The 18,404-nt window shown below is 38.4% G+C and overlaps 1 protein-coding gene across 1 annotated transcript; it reads right to left on the bottom strand.

Annotated features, from left to right (window-relative positions):
* Nucleotides 1-4,060: 4,060 nt before the first annotated feature.
* On the bottom strand, nt 4,061-15,800 carry LOC140150926 (retinol dehydrogenase 8-like). The gene is made up of 5 exons (XM_072173083.1): nt 15,656-15,800; nt 12,595-12,868; nt 10,482-10,661; nt 6,830-6,923; nt 4,061-4,475 (listed from the first exon to the last, which is right to left on the bottom strand). Exons 2-5 carry the CDS (start codon nt 12,860-12,862, stop codon nt 4,139-4,141), a joined length of 879 nt encoding a protein of 292 aa, XP_072029184.1. The 5' UTR covers nt 12,863-12,868; nt 15,656-15,800; the 3' UTR covers nt 4,061-4,138.
* Between the last annotated feature and the right edge of the window lie 2,604 nt (nt 15,801-18,404).

The following is an 18,404-nucleotide window of genomic DNA, read 5'->3' as shown; positions in this document are numbered from 1 at the left end:
AAAACAGTTTTTGTTGTGCAAGATTTTCGAAAATGTTCCTCCAAAACGGGCTTCGGTACTGCATTTGGTTAAATGGCAACATTATTTCTTTGATCGATTTGTAGTACAATACAAAAAAGGAGAAAACAATCACTCGGCGTGGTTTTATACGGGGCGCACATTTGAAAAAAAAAACATGGAACGCGTTTTTGATCGTGTGAACATGGTGTGTAAACAGGATATAAACTAAGGATTTTCAAACAGATTCTAAAAATGTGTATAAACACACACACAAAATGTAAAGCTACATCCAATGCACCAATATTTCTCTCACTGCGATATTTGATTGCTGAGAAAACTCGGTTTTAGAGAACAACTTTGAAACTCTCTGTCAATCACTGAAATGACAACCATTGAGGGAGTGGCTACTGTTGTGACCTTGTTTTGTGGCTAGCACTGGCAAGGAACATTGGCTGGAGGTTCGATACTAATTTGCATGGATAATTGATATAAAATATAAGAGAAGCTTCAAGCAATAGATTATGTAGTGAGAAACTTTTGCAAAATGAAGGCCCAATTTAAGCCATTTGGTGGACCATTCTGGCACTATTATTGTGTACCATTTTAGTTTGAAAAATCCGAAAATGGGTTAAATGAAGGCCCAAATTGAAGCCATTCGTGGATAAGTTTTCACTATAATTGTATAAATTATTGCTTTTAGTGTTGGGTGTCCTAATACAGGGGAGTTGGAAAATTTTGCAAAATGAAGGTCCAATTGAAGCCATTTTGTGCATATTTTTTCACTTTCTTTAAGCATGTTAAGGTCTAGAATAGAGATTTGATTATTTATGTTCACCCAGACATGTTACACACAGCACATTATGGGTTAAAAGTGGGGGGGGGCAGGCCCCCCGTCAAAAAAGTGGAGGGGCCACTGGCCCCCCTGGCCCCCCCCCCGGTTCCGCCGCCCTTGGGCCTTAGCGGGGATTTTAAACTGCATTCCATCACCCGTGTTGCACGTAGACAAAAGAATGATGAACGTTTATAAAACAATACAATTTAACATAGATTTTAATCAACTAATTGGGCAGTAATGGCCGAATGAATTAAGCCCATCACTTGGCTCGTTGGATTAATGGTAATCGTACTATAAGGGGGTGTCATTTCCTTTGGAATGGGGTGGGTCATGATTATGTCGGTGACCGGAGTCAATTTTTATGAACCCCCTATCGCGGGCTAATTTTTTTACGACCCCCTCTTATCTCACGTTTTTATGACCCCCTCCCCTTTCTACCCACACAGACTCAAGACACATTATTCATTGTTGGAAAGCTTCAATTGCGGAAATCAAAGTTTTCTCGGACAAACTGTTATTCATCTTCAGTAAAAGTGTGCATCAGCACGCCGTCGGATTATAAAATAGATAACGTGGATTAAATTCGTCGCCCACAAGACATAGTGGCGTATCAAGTTTTTGTAACTTTAAACCGTTTGTCATACATTCCCTCGATTAAAATGTCCCCTTTTCTTGAATGGATATGTAAATATAAATATTTAAGTTACATTTAATGTATAAAATACATTGTTGTAATTCACCAATTAATTGGAAGTAGTCATTCAACTTATACGCCAGTATGTCAAATTTGTTGAAAAATTATTCTCCATTCAAAATTGACATTCGACACGTGATACGCCAGTATGTCGAATAATAGTTGAGTTTATATCCATATTGGCCACACAGTCGCGATATACCAAAATAGTGGTGTATGTCACATGGAAGCATCCTCCTCGGGACAATCTGTCCAGCTGATACGCCACTATGTCGTCCAAAACAAGGGGAATGTTGTACACAATAATTCCATTGAGTGAGATACGCCAAGCCTAATTAGTGATAATACTTTATTGATTAATGACATGCATGTCTTGAAAGTTTGTCAGAATGTAGAGCTTTATACATAGAATATGAAACTGATCTTATATCTCAATTTGTCAAAAATGGCTGATACGCCACTATGTCTTGGGAGCGACGAATTTAATGAGATACACAAACTTTAGGAAGCGGTGAGTGAGTAAGAAAAAAGCGCCCGTGATCAAACTTGGAATGAACTGCATAAATGCGCGCATTATGTAATAGTTAATTTCTTCGCAACCAGTCAAACGAATCAAATAAAAGTTTTGTACGTGATGTACAATAAAATAGGCTAGGCGCTACATTTTAAATATTTTGATTTTGATATTTTCTTCTCGACTTACATTCAATTTCATTCACTCGGTTTTATTTCTGGGACACCCTGTACATGCATTGTAGGCACTGGAATGAAAAAGTAATTTCTTCGTTTTACCTCATTTGATTGACTCGAAATTAAAAAGGGACAATGTGATTAATGAAAACTAATACATGTAGTTAAATAGGAATCTATGGTTTATGCAAATCAGATCATTATTGCTTTAAAAATGAGTAGTTTGAGTGGTAGTGATTGAGTGGTAGGGCTAATAATCAATCTCTACCATTTGAAAAAAAAATGCTCATGTAATGTCTACTCTACACAGAAAATAAATAGACGGTTCTTAAGGGTCGAAGCAATCAAAAAATTCGATTTTTATTATCTAGATCAATATATCATTGAAAAATAACACCTTGATGTTTTGCGAAAGTTCATTCTACAAATCATATAATTTACAAACTTGTTTAATATAAAATTGTTAATGAGTTATCTACGTTTTACAAAAGTGTTGTTGTTTCAGCCCTCTTTACAACACAACTCAAGAACCACATGACCTACAAAAGTATATCTGTGATATTTTAATTCTTTTACACGCTCGCTATGAAATGAGTAATGCAGTTTTTGCCAAAGCTTACTACCATTCGCAAGATGCTGTGAACTACCAAATCGCAACAGTTAAAAATAGTTAATAACCAGTGGCGGTTTGCTAAACAGGGCTGAAAGGGCTAAGCCCCACCACTTTTTCCAAAGCATGCTTTATATTTTTCACTTCTCAAAATACACAAAAAAATCACTGAAAATACACAGAAACTTGTCCAAAAAATACCTTATCACAAATAAATTCAATTTGTAGCGATGCCAAATGCCCCATATGGAACACCTTACATTTGCTATTGCAATTCAGTGTGCACTTGATAGTGTAATGACAGCACCACATGTCCACATTGGCTTCCTGTACATGGGGCTAAAATGACAAATCCCCTATATGCTTGTCTCTGCTGCATGCTTCCACTACACAGTATACTACACTTACAAGGGCAGAACTATGTGTTGACACTGTAGCTGGTATAACCACCTCAGATCAGCCAAGCGATTATGTGGAATCTCTCACAGGGGCTACTTTGAGAAATCACCATCCCTATTTTTAAACCATGCACTGATGAGTCATTCACAAGAAATGGGAAAATCCTTGTAATCTGATCTTTGCTGAATCCCCAATTCTTTTGGTGCTGTTGGTAGGCCTATAGTTGGGTTGTTTTGAAGCCATACTGATGCTAAGAATATGGATGACTTTTGTCCTATAACATGATAAATATCTGGCTTAGAAATCTTCTTGGACCACATGTTGATTGTAATAACTGTATACAAAATTAATGTACACGGATATAGGCCTACATAGTGACTGGTACATCAGTTAGGCAACTAGGCCTATGCATGAACCAGTTTGCTAAAATTGTGATGTGGAATACTTCAGGTGGCTGAGGTGAGTAGGCCAAATTTAATCATGATTTAGTTTTGTACTAACAATTTTGTGAAATTCATAAATTTATAACATTTTCTCAGAATTCCTCTTGACAGATCCGACCAAATTAGATAATTTACCTTTCAGAAGTAAAAAAAAATCCACCTAGTGTATCATTTTATTAAATTTTACGGTATAAAATTTAATCAACATTTCACTTAAAAGTGCCCACCAAATTGCACCATTTGCTTTTCAGAAATCAAAAATCGCCAAATTCTGAGGGGGGCACATCCCCCCCTCAGACTCCCCCCTGTTCGCGCAAGCGCGAATGGCGGTGCTGACGCACCGCAATTAGCCCCTATGCATTTTTAACCCACCAGCCGCCACTGTTAATAACCTTAATCATTCTGACTATCTTATCTGAGAAACCAGTGAAACTACCATTTTAGTATTATTGATGAGCTGCTGAACATTACTGCTTCAACCAACTGTTCATGATCTCATTCCCCGACGGATCAATGAATCTGTGTCGTGCAATTGTTTTTACGGTTTCGGAAGTTTGGTAACGAAAATCTGGTTTGGCTGACGATATAACATCTTGTACCACCTTTGCGATGTCGTCAATACTTTGCAGCTCTGTACCAAGTACAATATCTGGGTTTTCTGTCATCATCTTCCTGGTAATGGTAGCTTCCTCCTCGGGACAATCTGTCCAGCTGTCAATTATTGCATGCCATATGGCATTAACATCATTACCAAATTCCTCCGACATGGGTGTCGCTACTACTCCTGGTTCGATAACAGAGACCCTGTGTATAAAGAAGCAATGATCCGGTGAAGGATTGATATTAGTGAACTGCTGGCTCAATATAAAATACCGACTCTTGCCTAAAATTGGACTCGTGGAGTATTTTTTTGAACATGATAATTGAAGTCAATAGTTTTATTATTCTTGGCAGGAAAAGGGCAGTGCTAAAGTGGAAATTACGTCAGACCCAGCTATGTTGCTTGTGGCAGAAGATGCATTTTGAAGTTATTTCGTCTCTGACTGGAAGTGACCCCCTTTTCTGGCTAATAAGAATTGTTGACGATATTTGGTTTTAGATCAAACGTGACTCTTTAGTGACCTCCAAATGACCCATAGGATCGCCTAGGAGCAAAATTAATTATATTCCAATGACACTTTTAAACATGACAAAAAGTGCGTTTGGCCCCGCGAATCAGAAAAATGTAATGTTTGTGCGTATACGACATAAAGTTGAGAGGTTATGGAGCACATAATGTCACAGGTCAATTTGCTTATTGTGTATGGGTCAAAAGTCAAAGTTGCCGCAAATTGTTCGCCTGGCTTAGAAGATTCAGAAAAAGAATAGTTGCACTACCTGCGATGTCTAGTAAAGCAATTTATTTTTTATCATCTATATATATCTTCTGAACTTAACATCGCAGATAGCAAAAACTATTCTTTTTCTGAATCCTTGAACTTGAGAAACAGTTTGCATCCATTTATCTACGAAAATAAATTATTGGAGCAACTTTAATTTTTCATCCCTGCATAACATGCAAATTGACCTTGGACCTGTTGAACCTCATAACTTGATAACTATATCTTCTACGCGCAAAAATGTTCCTTTTTGTGAACCTTAGACCTAGACGAATAATTTAAGATGTTTTTTAGTGAATGTGGATAATTTTTGCCCTCTATATAAGCATGTAGATGGTTTGGGGTTATAGCTTGGCAGACAGAATATTTGTATTCCGCATACTCGAATTAACCGAATTGATTTGGTTGACTTGATGCTATAGTGCGCATTGTGTTGAGTGATCTTTCTTTTAAACTTGGAATGAAGTGAATTGACACATGTGTTATGTAATCGCTCATTTCTTCGCAATCAGTCAACCGATTCCAATAAAACTGACCTATTTGATGTAGCATAAAATGCGCTACACGGTGATGTTTAGATTTTGGGATTCTTATGTCTTACGGCCCAATTCATTCGCACGGTATTTTTTCGCGGACACCCTGTATGTATCATGAGCTGGATATGAACTAATCTTGCACAGAGGTTCTAGAAATTAATTAAAAGTTATAATAATTTTTTTACACTTTATAACACTTTATAACAATGAGCTTTCTAATACCGTTCGGGACTACCCCATATCGCGGAGTGTAATCCCGAACGACGCCATTTTTTCTTTGTTTCATCATCTTTTAATTAATTCAGGTTTAGTTAATGAGAACGTGCTTATAATTAAAGTATAACCCACGCTTGATATTGGTATGGTTTAGTCTGTCTTACGTTGTTTTAATGTGTAGTAATATGCTTAAATGAAAGATGTTCGGGATTACCCCACTCTAGCGCCTGTAGTGTCCTCTTCATTTACTTACGTCATTCAGCCCACTGCCTTAAAAATCAATTTTGCTTCGAAATGGGGAAGAACCCGCACGAGGCCTCATTTTACCAACACTATTTATCTTTTTTTCAGGTGACGAGTGTAATAATTATTCTCATCGAATGGAGTTTAACTTGTTTTTGCAAAAGGTATGCCCTTTAAGTACATATTTCCAAAAAAGAACCAGTCTATTTTAAGAACTTCAAATTTGCCACAGGGGTTAATGTACATAGACCGCTCGATCACTTGTTCAAAAAAGTTCCAAAAAAAAAGATAACTAAGTCGAAGCCAACCAATTTGCATGTACTATATGAACGATAATTGTACAAGGATTACTTGGCGACTTCAAAATTTGAAGAAAAAATCGCCTTCGGCTTAAAAATCCGGTAAAACTTGAAACTTTATGAACATTCAGCTCAAAATCCAAGATGGCGGCTGTAAAGTGAAAATTGTCAGAAGAAGAAAACTAAATCGAAGCCAAGCCATGAACATGTCTCACATGATAGGTAATTGCATACAGATTAATTGGGGACTTTAAAAAATTTGGTTTCAAAATGCACAAAATGGCAAAAATCCAAAATGGCGGATATACGAATAAATGATCAGGGCCAACACCTGTGTTGCTTGTTATAACTACATTGATTGGGCAGGCTAAGTAACCCCTTACACAAGTACATTATATACCAATATCTATTGTAATAGTAATAATTTCCGACAACATTTATTCGCTTACGTGAATAACTGAATGTAAATTTAAACAATGATTTACCATACGTTGAATTTTCGAAGTGGTGGAGCAATTGATTCACTGAATCCCTCTAAAGCAAACTTGGAAGGTATGTATTCCGCAGAAATCGGTATAGCTGAAAGAAAGGGAGCAAGCAGCAGAAATATTATAACCACAAAAATAATATTACCTATTACCGTCCTCAGCAGTAATGACAATATGGCTATAACCAGACTTGTACCCGAGTCCAGCTTGTCCGAGTCCGAGCCGAGTCCACATGTAGCCGAGTCCGAGCCAAGTCCGAGTCCTTTTGTGTCCGAGTCCGGACTCGAGTCCAAGTCCAGGTGTGCCGAGTCCGCGCCAAGTCCGAGTCCAACAAAAATAAGATGCGAGTCCGGGCTCAGTCAGGCCCGTGTGTGTGTGTGTGTGTGTGGGGGGGGGGGTGAGGTCATTCAAATTATGATGTGACAGGTGTCTGTCTACTGGCATTGCTTAGTAGTAGCCTATTTGTATAAAAATGGGTAATTTGGGTATAACTAAATGAAAATATGGATAATTGGGTGTACAATAATTGTGAAAGAAGGGGTCATTTGGTATAACATTTTGAAAAAAATGGTCATTATTTCCCAAAAATGGAGCAAAACTTTATATTTTGTTTCTAATTTGAAAATTTACAATACAAATTTGCTAAAAAAGAAAATTGCAAACTTTTTGATGATTAAATTGTAGAAAAAGAAGGTCATTGGCCATATTAAAGTCAATCACTACACTACACCACACTACACCACACACCGCTCTCCCTATACATTTCAAAGACTCACCCCAACTCAACCAACCAACCGTACACACTCCTCTTCAATGTCCCATACCCATGGACAGGTAACTCCTGATGGTAAAACTAGTACTACATGTATCAGACCACCTGTATCAGACAGCACTCACAGCAGTCATGTGGGGCTATCTGTGTGGGTGTGTGTGTGTATCACACTACATGTAAATGCACAATGAACTTGCACCCAGGGACTAGAGAAGTGTCACTAGGCTGCATGCAGCATACATGTAAATGAATTGCAATGTATTCATATAATATAGAAAAATAACATCATCATCATCATCATCATCGTTATCATTCTCGTTATCATCATCGTCATAATAATAATAATAACAGAAATTCACCTTTAATTCTAAACATCTTTTCAAAATTGTCCCACACAAATAAGCACCCTACAGCCATATTACAATTTACTGAATAGAGATGTATGTGGTCCAGGGTGCATGTTTCTCAATTTCAAGATTGGATTGAAAGGTTCCATGAAAGAATTCTTAGATATTTTTATGTTGTCCAAATATTTAATAAAATTTGCATTTAATTAATGATCAATTATTTCATTAATGATAACAATAATATGATTCTACTAAGTGACAGATAAATCTAAATGATTTGGTGGATATGTAGGATATATGGCAGCTCACAGATTTGACAGCCCCAATTAATTAGTATTCCGCAGAAATCGGTATAGCTGAAAGAAAGGGAGCAAGCAGCAGAAATATTATAACCACAAAAATAATATTACCTATTACCGTCCTCAGCAGTAATGACAATATGGCTATAACCAGACTTGTACCCGAGTCCAGCTTGTCCGAGTCCGAGCCGACTCCACATGTAGCCGAGTCCGAGCCAAGTCCGAGTCCTTTTGTGTCCGAGTCCGGACTCGAGTCCAAGTCCAGGGGTGCCGAGTCCGAGCCAAGTCCGAGTCCAACAAAAATAAGATGCGAGTCCGGGCTCGGTCAGGCCCGTGTGTGTGTGGGGGGGGTGAGGTCATTCAAATTATGATGTGACAGGTGTCTGTCTACTGGCATTGCTTAGTAGTAGCCTATTTGTATAAAAATGGGTAATTTGGGTATAACTAAATGAAAATGAAAATATGGATAATTGGGTGTACAATAATTGTGAAAGAAGGGGTCATTTGGTATAACATTTTGAAAAAAATGGTCATTATTTCCCAAAAATGGAGCAAAACTTTATATTTTGTTTCTAATTTGAAAATTTACAATACAAATTTGCTAAAAAAAGAAAATTGCAAACTTTTTGATGATTAAATTGTAGAAAAAGAAGGTCATTGGCCATATTAAAGTCAATCACTACACTACACCACACTACACCACACACCGCTCTCCCTATACATTTCAAAGACTCACCCCAACTCAACCAACCAACCGTACACACTCCTCTTCAATGTCCCATACCCATGGACAGGTAACTCCTGATGGTAAAACTAGTACTACATGTATCAGACCACCTGTATCAGACAGCACTCACAGCAGTCATGTGGGGCTATCTGTGTGGGTGTGTGTGTGTATCACACTACATGTAAATGCACAATGAACTTGCACCCAGGGACTAGAGAAGTGTCACTAGGCTGCATGCAGCATACATGTAAATGAATTGCAATGTATTCATATAATATAGAAAAATAACATCATCATCATCATCATCGTTATCATTCTCGTTATCATCATCGTCATAATAATAATAATAACAGAAATTCACCTTTAATTCTAAACATCTTTTCAAAATTGTCCCACACAAATAAGCACCCTACAGCCATATTACAATTTACTGAATAGAGATGTATGTGGTCCAGGGTGCATGTTTCTCAATTTCAAGATTGGATTGAAAGGTTCCATGAAAGAATTCTTAGATATTTTTATGTTGTCCAAATATTTAATAAAATTTGCATTTAATTAATGATCAATTATTTCATTAATGATAACAATAATATGATTCTACTAAGTGACAGATAAATCTAAATGATTTGGTGGATATGTAGGATATATGGCAGCTCACAGATTTGACAGCCCCAATTAATTTGTAAAATGGCCAAATAAGTAAAGTCAACAAATTTGAGATCTATCTTGACATTTTTAGATAATCATTTCACATTTTACATGGATTTAATTGGACTGGACTCGGACCGGACTCGGCTTCGATGAACTTGACTGTGACTTTGCTAAAGAGCGCTTACACATTGATATGCACAGCTCCCCCTCTCGGCCTGCTGAAAAATATATGTCACCCCCCCCCACCATTTTCACATTCCAAATGTTTGTGTTTCCGATTGGTAAGCCTTAAATGGGATATATTTAACCGTTTCCGTTCTGTTTTCTCGGCTTGCCAAAAAGTGATTGCTTCCCCTACCCCTAAGGCTGGCCGAAAAAGTCTTTCCCCTCCTATTTTACTCTCGCTCCAGGGCTCATAATTATTGCACATTAAATTTAGCACATTCGCCTTGCCATAAACATTGAATTGCGTTATCTGCTAACCTAATGAGAAAAAGAGTTTTTAGGTTTAAGTGTTAGCTTTCCTTCGATATAAACAAATCTGATTAGATGAAGGAACACTTGAGGTTTTGAGAAAAACCAATCACAGAGGCTTATTTTCCAGCTACAAGCTCACATAGCTCTTAGGATGCTATACAATCAGCCGTGTAGTGTAATGAAAGACGGTGGAGACAATTCACTGCTAGCTTGGACGAATTTGTGTGATCAGGTGCATCGAGGTGGAAACTGTGCAAATATGGTTATATGCAGATAATTATGATAATGGACAAAATTCTGGTTTGCGTGCATGGCTTAGCATGTGCCCCAATTGCCGTCTTTGCTGTCCTTTCCCTGCTCTTAGTTATTGTCATACCTTTAAATCCCAACACACTTGATATCTGAATAATCTTGCCACGTCGTTGAGTTTTCATAATTGGTGCTACAGCTTTAGTCATTCTGACGCATCCAAAGTAGTTGACCTCCATGACGTCATAGAATGTTTTCATAGGTGCAGTTTGCCACCAAGCTGGATTTTCTATTCCGGCATTGTTTACTAAAGAAATAATGATACGGGTTAGGATTAGGGCTTAGTTTAGGGGCTCAATAATTATGAACCTCGGGGTAAAATTCCAAACGGCATGTCTAAAATTGCTTCCCCCTCTCGGCCAGCCAAAAAATACTCCCCCCTCTCGGCCTGCTGAAAAAATATATGTCACCCCCCCACTATTTGCACATTCCAAATGTTTGTGTTTCCGATTGGTAAGCCTTAAATGGGATATATTTAACCGTTTCCGTTCTGTTTTCTCGGCTTGCCAAAAAGTGATTGCTTCCCCTACCCCTAAGGCTGGCCGAAAAAGTCTTTCCCCTCCTATTTTACTCTCGCTCCAGGGCTCATAATTATTGCACAGCCCTTATAGGCTGAAGCTGATGGTTATAGGGTAATGATTAGGGTTTATAATACTTATTTTAATTATTGGAAAGTATCAGGAAAATGGTTAAGGAAGAAGAAGTGGTGATTGGACAAAAATAAAAGTCCAAGATGGCTGACGTCTGGCAAGGGTTGGATGACTCGGGAATTTTAATTGCAATAGTATATGGGCTAGTCACGTGGTCTGCCTTTCTTGCGGGGTCCTCAAGACTATGAATGAACTTTGACTTCTAATGCTGGAAATTTCTTCCATCCAACACCTTCATAAATTATTCTCCACCCTTTTCTTGATACTTTAATTAAATTATTTTGGGACCATTGTTAAGGCACCAAGACATTAATGGACTAATGTTTCTTCGTCTTTGCATTTAAACGGACTTCGGTCTTTTCCGCCGTTGTAAGCTCTAGAGTAGGCGCATGATGTCACCACATGTAACACCGTCCATTAGCCTAATTAGTTATTTCAGCAAAGAACACTTTGTAATCGACAGGATATTGAGATCAACGATATTGGGATACTTTTGTGTAGTGTTTGTAGGTCATAATGTCATGCTGCATTATGTACTGCACATTATTCCTTATACCCTAACATGTCGATATGTTGTGGCAAAAGAATCAGATTAATTATATTCCTAAAATATAAATATTTTACCTTAATAATGCAAGATCAACGCAAGACTTTCTATTTTGGTTATAAACTTAGGGGTAATGAATATGTCGGTGACAGGAGCGACCCCTTTATCTCGCGTTGAAAAGTTTTATGACCCCTTCCACCCACCAACATTCATTGTTGGAACTAAGTCGCAGCATGATGCAGTCATGTCTACAGTAGAATTCACCACGACCTTTGCAGGACTTAAACCCCATTAAAAGCTATTAAACCAAGATAACACTCATTGAAAACAGCTCAACTATGTTACATCAGATCTTCTCTGGTTAAATCCACACACACATGTGTCTGTTTTACCTGTGTGATGAGCAATGAGCTGGTATTATAGTTTCAGTTGGGTGAACGATTATAAAGCAAACGCAAGGTAACAATTACTGTGTGGCCTTTGTTCACGAAATGAGACAATACTGTGCATATTGTTAATCACATTCTTGAAAATGAGAAACATAATGGCTGTGGGCCGTAACACGGTTTGGAAATAATTTCTTCATATTTTTTGGTGTTATCTGTCGTTTACATATCCTTCCTAATACACCAAAGTGCGAATATTTCCAAACACCTAAATTAGCTAAAAATTTAGCACATGTTACAAAACTATATTTTCTAGAATTTCAGAAGAGTACTTTTAATATTGGCCGGTTATTTTTCCACACAGCGATATTAACTAGGCAATTACCCATACTTCTATCATACACTATTTGTAGAGGTTACGCGTCAATGGTAAGAGCACTGTGGACAGTAACTGCAGTATGGAGCGCACAGCAATTTTGATGGTAAGTGAAACAGCAGACAACTAAATCAAAGTATAGAATGCCGTTCGGTCATAAACTGGCTGGCACAAAACTCTCCTGGTATAGTGGATGATGGTTGAGCTTTCCTAAAACTTACCCAGTACATCAATAGTTCCTTCTCCTTCAATAATGCCCTTTATTGTCTTGTCGATGGTGTCTTGTTTTGTCACATCAAGTTCCCGTATGAATAGTGTATCATTGTAATAACTTCCCGCTTTTGTTTTGGTATCTTCCTGATTAGTGGCGATGTTTCTCATCGTAGCATACACCTTAAATCTCCTCTGTGGGTCTTTAGCAAGGTTCAAAGCAATACCTTGACCAATCCCTTTTGAGCATCCAGTAATGACCACTATTTGGGCAGACATTGTGATCTATGGTGAATTTTATATAAGAGAACAATGTATTAAAAAAGTTACGACAGGCGCGTTACGTTATAGGCACCCTCCAATATGGTAACAGCATAAGACTAGTGGCAAATGGTGTAGACCACAAACCTAGCTGGGGTGTGTTGGTGTTGTGGAGGTATCTGATATATTTGTTGTCACCAAGTTTACCCTTACAGATGTCCAGAAAATTAATTTCTAAGATTTGACCTCTGGATGACCTTTGCCCCGACCCCTGCAAAATGTTCCCCTGGTCATGAGATTTGTTGTCCATGAGTTTGAGCCCCATACCCCCTACAGATATCCAGAAAATGAAATTATAAGATTCGACCCCAGATAACCTTTGGCATGACCCCAGCAAAGTATTCCAAAATGTTCCCCTGAAGTTTGTTGTCATCAAATTTGAGCCCCGTACCCCATACAGATGTCCAGGAAATGCATTTCTAAAATTTGACCTCTGCATGACCTTTGACCTGACCCCTGAAAAATGTTCCACTGGTCATGTGATTTGTTGTTCCTGAGTTTGAGCCCCTACCCTTATAATGCCAGATAATGCAATTTTAAGATTTTACCCCTTTAATGACCTTTGACCCCAATTCTGTATGCAAGTTATAGGCGTGTGGTATAGCCGATGCATATATGCAAATGACATCATTGTACTATACAATATGTGGCAGAAGAAGCATTTTGAAGGTATTTGGTTATATACTGGAAATGCCCCCTTAATGACCTTTGACCCCAATTCTGTGTGTAAGGTATGGGCACTGGGGAAAGCCGATGCACATGTGTAAGTAACGTCATTGTGCTATGTAATATGTGGCAGAAGAAGCATTTTGAAGATATTTGGTTATATACCAAAAATGCCCCTTTAATGACCTTTGATCCCAATTCTGTTTGCACCATATACATTTTGTAGGCACTGGATATAGGCGATACATATGTGCAAGTTACGTAATTGTAGAGTATAACATGTAGGAGGAGAAGCATTTTGAAGTTTGTTGCCAGAAGAAGAAGAAAGAAAGAAGAATCGGATAGCAAAACAGTACCTAGCTCGGGGGGTTGAAAAACCCCCAGCTAGGTAATAAGAAGGGTCATTAGTCCAAAAAGAGTCCGAGAAGTCCTCCTGGAAAAATAACATATATCCTTCAAAGGGCAGCCTTATAAGTGCCTAGAAAAGCCGTTGCTTATTTTGGTATTTTACTCAACGGATTTATGATCGGGGAAAGATATGATATTCTTCTTTTGGGTGTGAGATTTCCTTGAAAAATAAACACATAACCTCCAAATGCAGCTTTATTGGAGCTACATAGGAGTAATAAAGCCGAGTTCAACGATAATCTTTTTAGTTAAGTCAAAAACCTCAATTCCGTGACCATCCTCTGGCTAGTAAGGTTTGATTTGATTGAGTTGACTTCTATGGACTATTTAGAAAAAAATCGCCCCGTCCCTCGCGAAAATCCCGGCATTTTTCGCAAGAGGCCAAAATCCAAAATGGCCGCCGCCGCCATTTTGAAAAATTAAGTTTTGAACCAGAGCACCTATAATCATGTACAAAGACACTTTTTCGTGTATGTCGAGCACAAGGATTCCGATTCTGACATCAGTTTGACATTGCGACATCATTTTCACCCAGAAATGGAAGATGGCCGCCGGCACCATCTTGAAAAATTTAGTTTTGAACCAGAGCACCCAAAATCGTGTACAAAGACACTTTTTCGGATAAGTCGACCACAAGGATTTCAAATCTGACATTACTTTGACATTTACCACATCAATTTTAGCCAGAAATCCAAGATGGCGGCCGCCGGCGCCATCTTGAAATAATAAGTTTGGGGCCAGAGCACTTAAAATCGTGTACAAAGACACTTTTTTGGGTAAATCCACCCCAAGGATTCTGAATCTGACATTACTTTGACGTTATGGCATATTGTTTGCCCAGAAATCCAAGATGCCCCCCCCCCCCATTCGGTAGAGCGAAAACGTAAGTTTTGAATGGGAACTCCCAGGATCATGATTTTTTTGGCTAATTCTAAAATGGTCAAGGATATGGAAGCATATAAGTGTGTCATTCCCGCCTTATCTGAGGTTTACACCCCTTATCTGTAGTTTAGACTGCCTTATCCGGGGTTTACGTTCCTTACCTGGGGCTAAGATACCTTAACCTTAGCACAACGCAGTATAAACCCCCAAATAAGGCATCTAAACCCCATATAAGGCACCGTAACCCCAGATAAGGAACGTAAACCCCAGATAAGGCATATAAACCCCACATAACTCTAGATAAGGGTAAAGTCCAGAAAAAGGCAGTCTAAACCCCAGATAAGCCGCCTTAACCCCAGATAAGAGATGTGAACCCCAGATAAGGCAGTCTAAACCCCAGTTAAGGTGCCTTAACCCTAGATACGGAATGTAAACCCCAGATAAGGCATCTAAACCCAGATAAGGCGCCTTAACCTCAGATGAGGGACATAAACCTAGGATAACACAGTCTAAACCCCAGATAAGGCATCTAAGCCCCATTATAATGTGCCCTAACCCCATATAAGGGATGCAAACCCTAGACAAGGCAGTCTAAATCCCAGATGCATTTTTTAGGCAGTGGTTAATACTTTTTTTTTACTCTCAATTTGTTAAGTTGCGAATTTTACTTTTTAAGAAAAAAAATTATTATCGGAAATTTGGTAGGTGAATCGCCATCTGTAGTATATTTGCCTGGCATTGAGAGCAGGCATTCTTTAATATCAGTTCTTAATATCGAAGACAACTAAAACTTACCCTGTTTTAAGTTACCAACTATACGGCGCCTATTAATATTTCGCACCTGGAAGTGACAGCGCGGCGTTGGGCTGCATGTAGACAGTTTATTACGGTATGCTTGCTGTATAAGTGAGAGGCCCCTATTACATTCGTACATGTTTAATATACAAGTATGCCGAGTCATAACCTGGTCATACCCAGCATATATTTGTTTGATCATCACGTGTTGTATTATATTTGTTCGATCACACGTTTTGTGATTCATACACATCCAGCACACTGTGTAAGTCTTGTGTACACAGCATTATATTTGTTCTACCGAGTCCATGGCTGGGTCAAGGTGTTGCATATTAAAAAAGGACACTCACAGTAAGCAAGTTGCTAGGGCGATTCTATGGCACGCCAGAGTGGACTATATTCCACCGAGGAAAAAAATACACTTGCAAATGTAAAATTCCACCGAGAAAAGAAAAACACATAGAGAAAGAAAAAATCCACCGAGAACAACAACAACAACAACAACAACAAAACTGCGCCGAGGATATGAGTGATCCACCAGTGGAGCTCCTGCGCTCCTCCGCAGAACCTCCGGTAGTGGATGTTCTGCGTCTGCGCTCGGGGGCGCAGAACATCCACTGCGCTCGGAAACGAAATAATAAATTTTCTTATTATAATAACGGCAGAGTGGACTATATTCCACCGAGGAAAAAAATACACTTGCAAATGTAAAATTCCACCGAGAAAAGAAAAACACATAGAGAAAGAAAAAATCCACCGAGAACAACAACAACAACAACAACAAAACTGCGCCGAGGAGATGAGTGATCCACCAGTGGAGCTCCTGCGCTCCTCCGCAGAACCTCCGGTAGTGGATGTTCTGCGTCTGCGCGCGCGGGCGCAGAACATCCAATGTCGGAGTAACTGCGCTCGGAAGCATAATAATAGATTCAATGTTTTTGTTTTCTTTTTTCACGGCGGATAAGTTTAGACTTTTTGATTTTTTCAAAACATATTTACGAGTTAAAAGTTTCAAAATGCTCCAATTGCAATGAAAATTGTATTATAACGCAAAAATTATTTGATATCAGAAGGGCATTCATCGTATTAAGGGGGGAGGGGGTAATCCTATCGGTTTTATCCCTTTATGCATCTATGTGAGAAAACGGGAACATTTTCAGCGTAAATTTGAATAATCAGCATAATTCGCAAGCCAATAAGTTGGTACGCGTGAATTGCATTCTGGTCAGGCTTTCCGAAACAACACTGCACTCAGTGCCGTATGTTCGAGTACGTGTCCTGATGGAAACAGGGAGTGTTTCGCCGTGGCACTGACAACCAGCTAGCCCCTGTACAATTTTATACTGGTCATTCATACTAATTAATCTTAATAACATTAGAGCCAATCCATGTCAACTCCAGGGATGTGCACCGCAGCACCTCTTCAATTTTTCTTATTCTGTGTGGTGGTAGATATTGATGAGAAAGTAAAATCCTGAAAATTTGAGCTTCATACTCCATTTCGTTTTCCCGTGGCATCAATTTGAAATTAAGGGAGGTGTAATGAGCGTGAACCCGGTTTTGATTCCAGAGAGGGTGTGCCTGTAAAGAGTAACAGCCATCAGAAAAGGACCAGCTCAGATCGCGCGCCAAAAAGTTTGCATTTCAGAAATCGCTTTTTTTTCAGCCTTAAAAAAAAAAACCAGGCAGAGCTGGGAATCGAACCCGGGACCTCCCGTTTGTAAAACTCAGTGCATACCACTGAGCCAAGTAACTATTAGCTGCGAGATGTTTGAAAGTAATCCTTGATATTGCTGAATAGAATAAATCAATACTTATTATAGCCATATTTGTCTAATGTACAATGCAATTCAAAATTAAAAGGGCCTATAAACTAGGAATATGTGTGAAATGGCTATCAATCAATCAAGTTTTCAAGTTATCAACAATCAATAATAAACCAATGAATCATGGAATATTATAAATTACTTACTAATCTACCAAACTAGTCAGTAAATAAACAAATAAATAAATAGGCATAGGCCTAAAGAGAAGTAAATACATAATGCATGCAGAACGCAGGTATTATTTTAGGTACAAAATTCTATTATTCTATTATTTATAATTTTCTAAGTACTATACACGGGATTAGGACCTGTGCTTTTAATATCCGAGCCTAATCAATAATGGGTCTTTCACTATGTTCACTCAATAGTTAAACTATAATATATCCCTCTAGGATTATCTTCTGACCAGGTACTAAAGTCGATGCTTTAACAGTACCCAAACAAGTGTACACTCAAGGTCATAGCAGGGCATTATACAAAGAATGGTCAAAGGTTAACGTTTCCAAAGAAGTAGAGTATAGAAGTAGTCGCAAGCTTTCGTGCGGGAAACATAAATACATACTCGCCAGTCGTGGCCTTTTTATGAGATTTGATACGGCGCCGAAGACTAGAGCTCTTCCATAATTTAGTCCGAAACCCGGTTTCCAGACGGACAAGGAATTCAAAGTAATTTTATTATCAAGTGACCCACATAGAGGAATACGACATCTATCGTGAGCCAATCTGCATTTTATTGCCTGCAAAAATCAACTATCAGGTAAAAATTATAAAAGAAGCGTGAGCAGATATTTTTCTTAATTTCATGATAAGTTTAAATTGCATTGAAAACGCCAAATTGCAGTCAAAACATATATAATATTCTAATATTCGTAAATTACTAAAGCGAATGGTAACGTAGGTATGTGGAAAAGAAGTGCAATAGC

Source organism: Amphiura filiformis, chromosome 4 (genome assembly GCF_039555335.1).
Source record: "Amphiura filiformis chromosome 4, Afil_fr2py, whole genome shotgun sequence".
NCBI classification, from domain to species: domain Eukaryota; kingdom Metazoa; phylum Echinodermata; class Ophiuroidea; order Amphilepidida; family Amphiuridae; genus Amphiura; species Amphiura filiformis.
The sequence above is the reverse complement of the archived record's forward strand: the minus strand, read 5'-3'. Positions and strand labels throughout refer to the sequence as shown.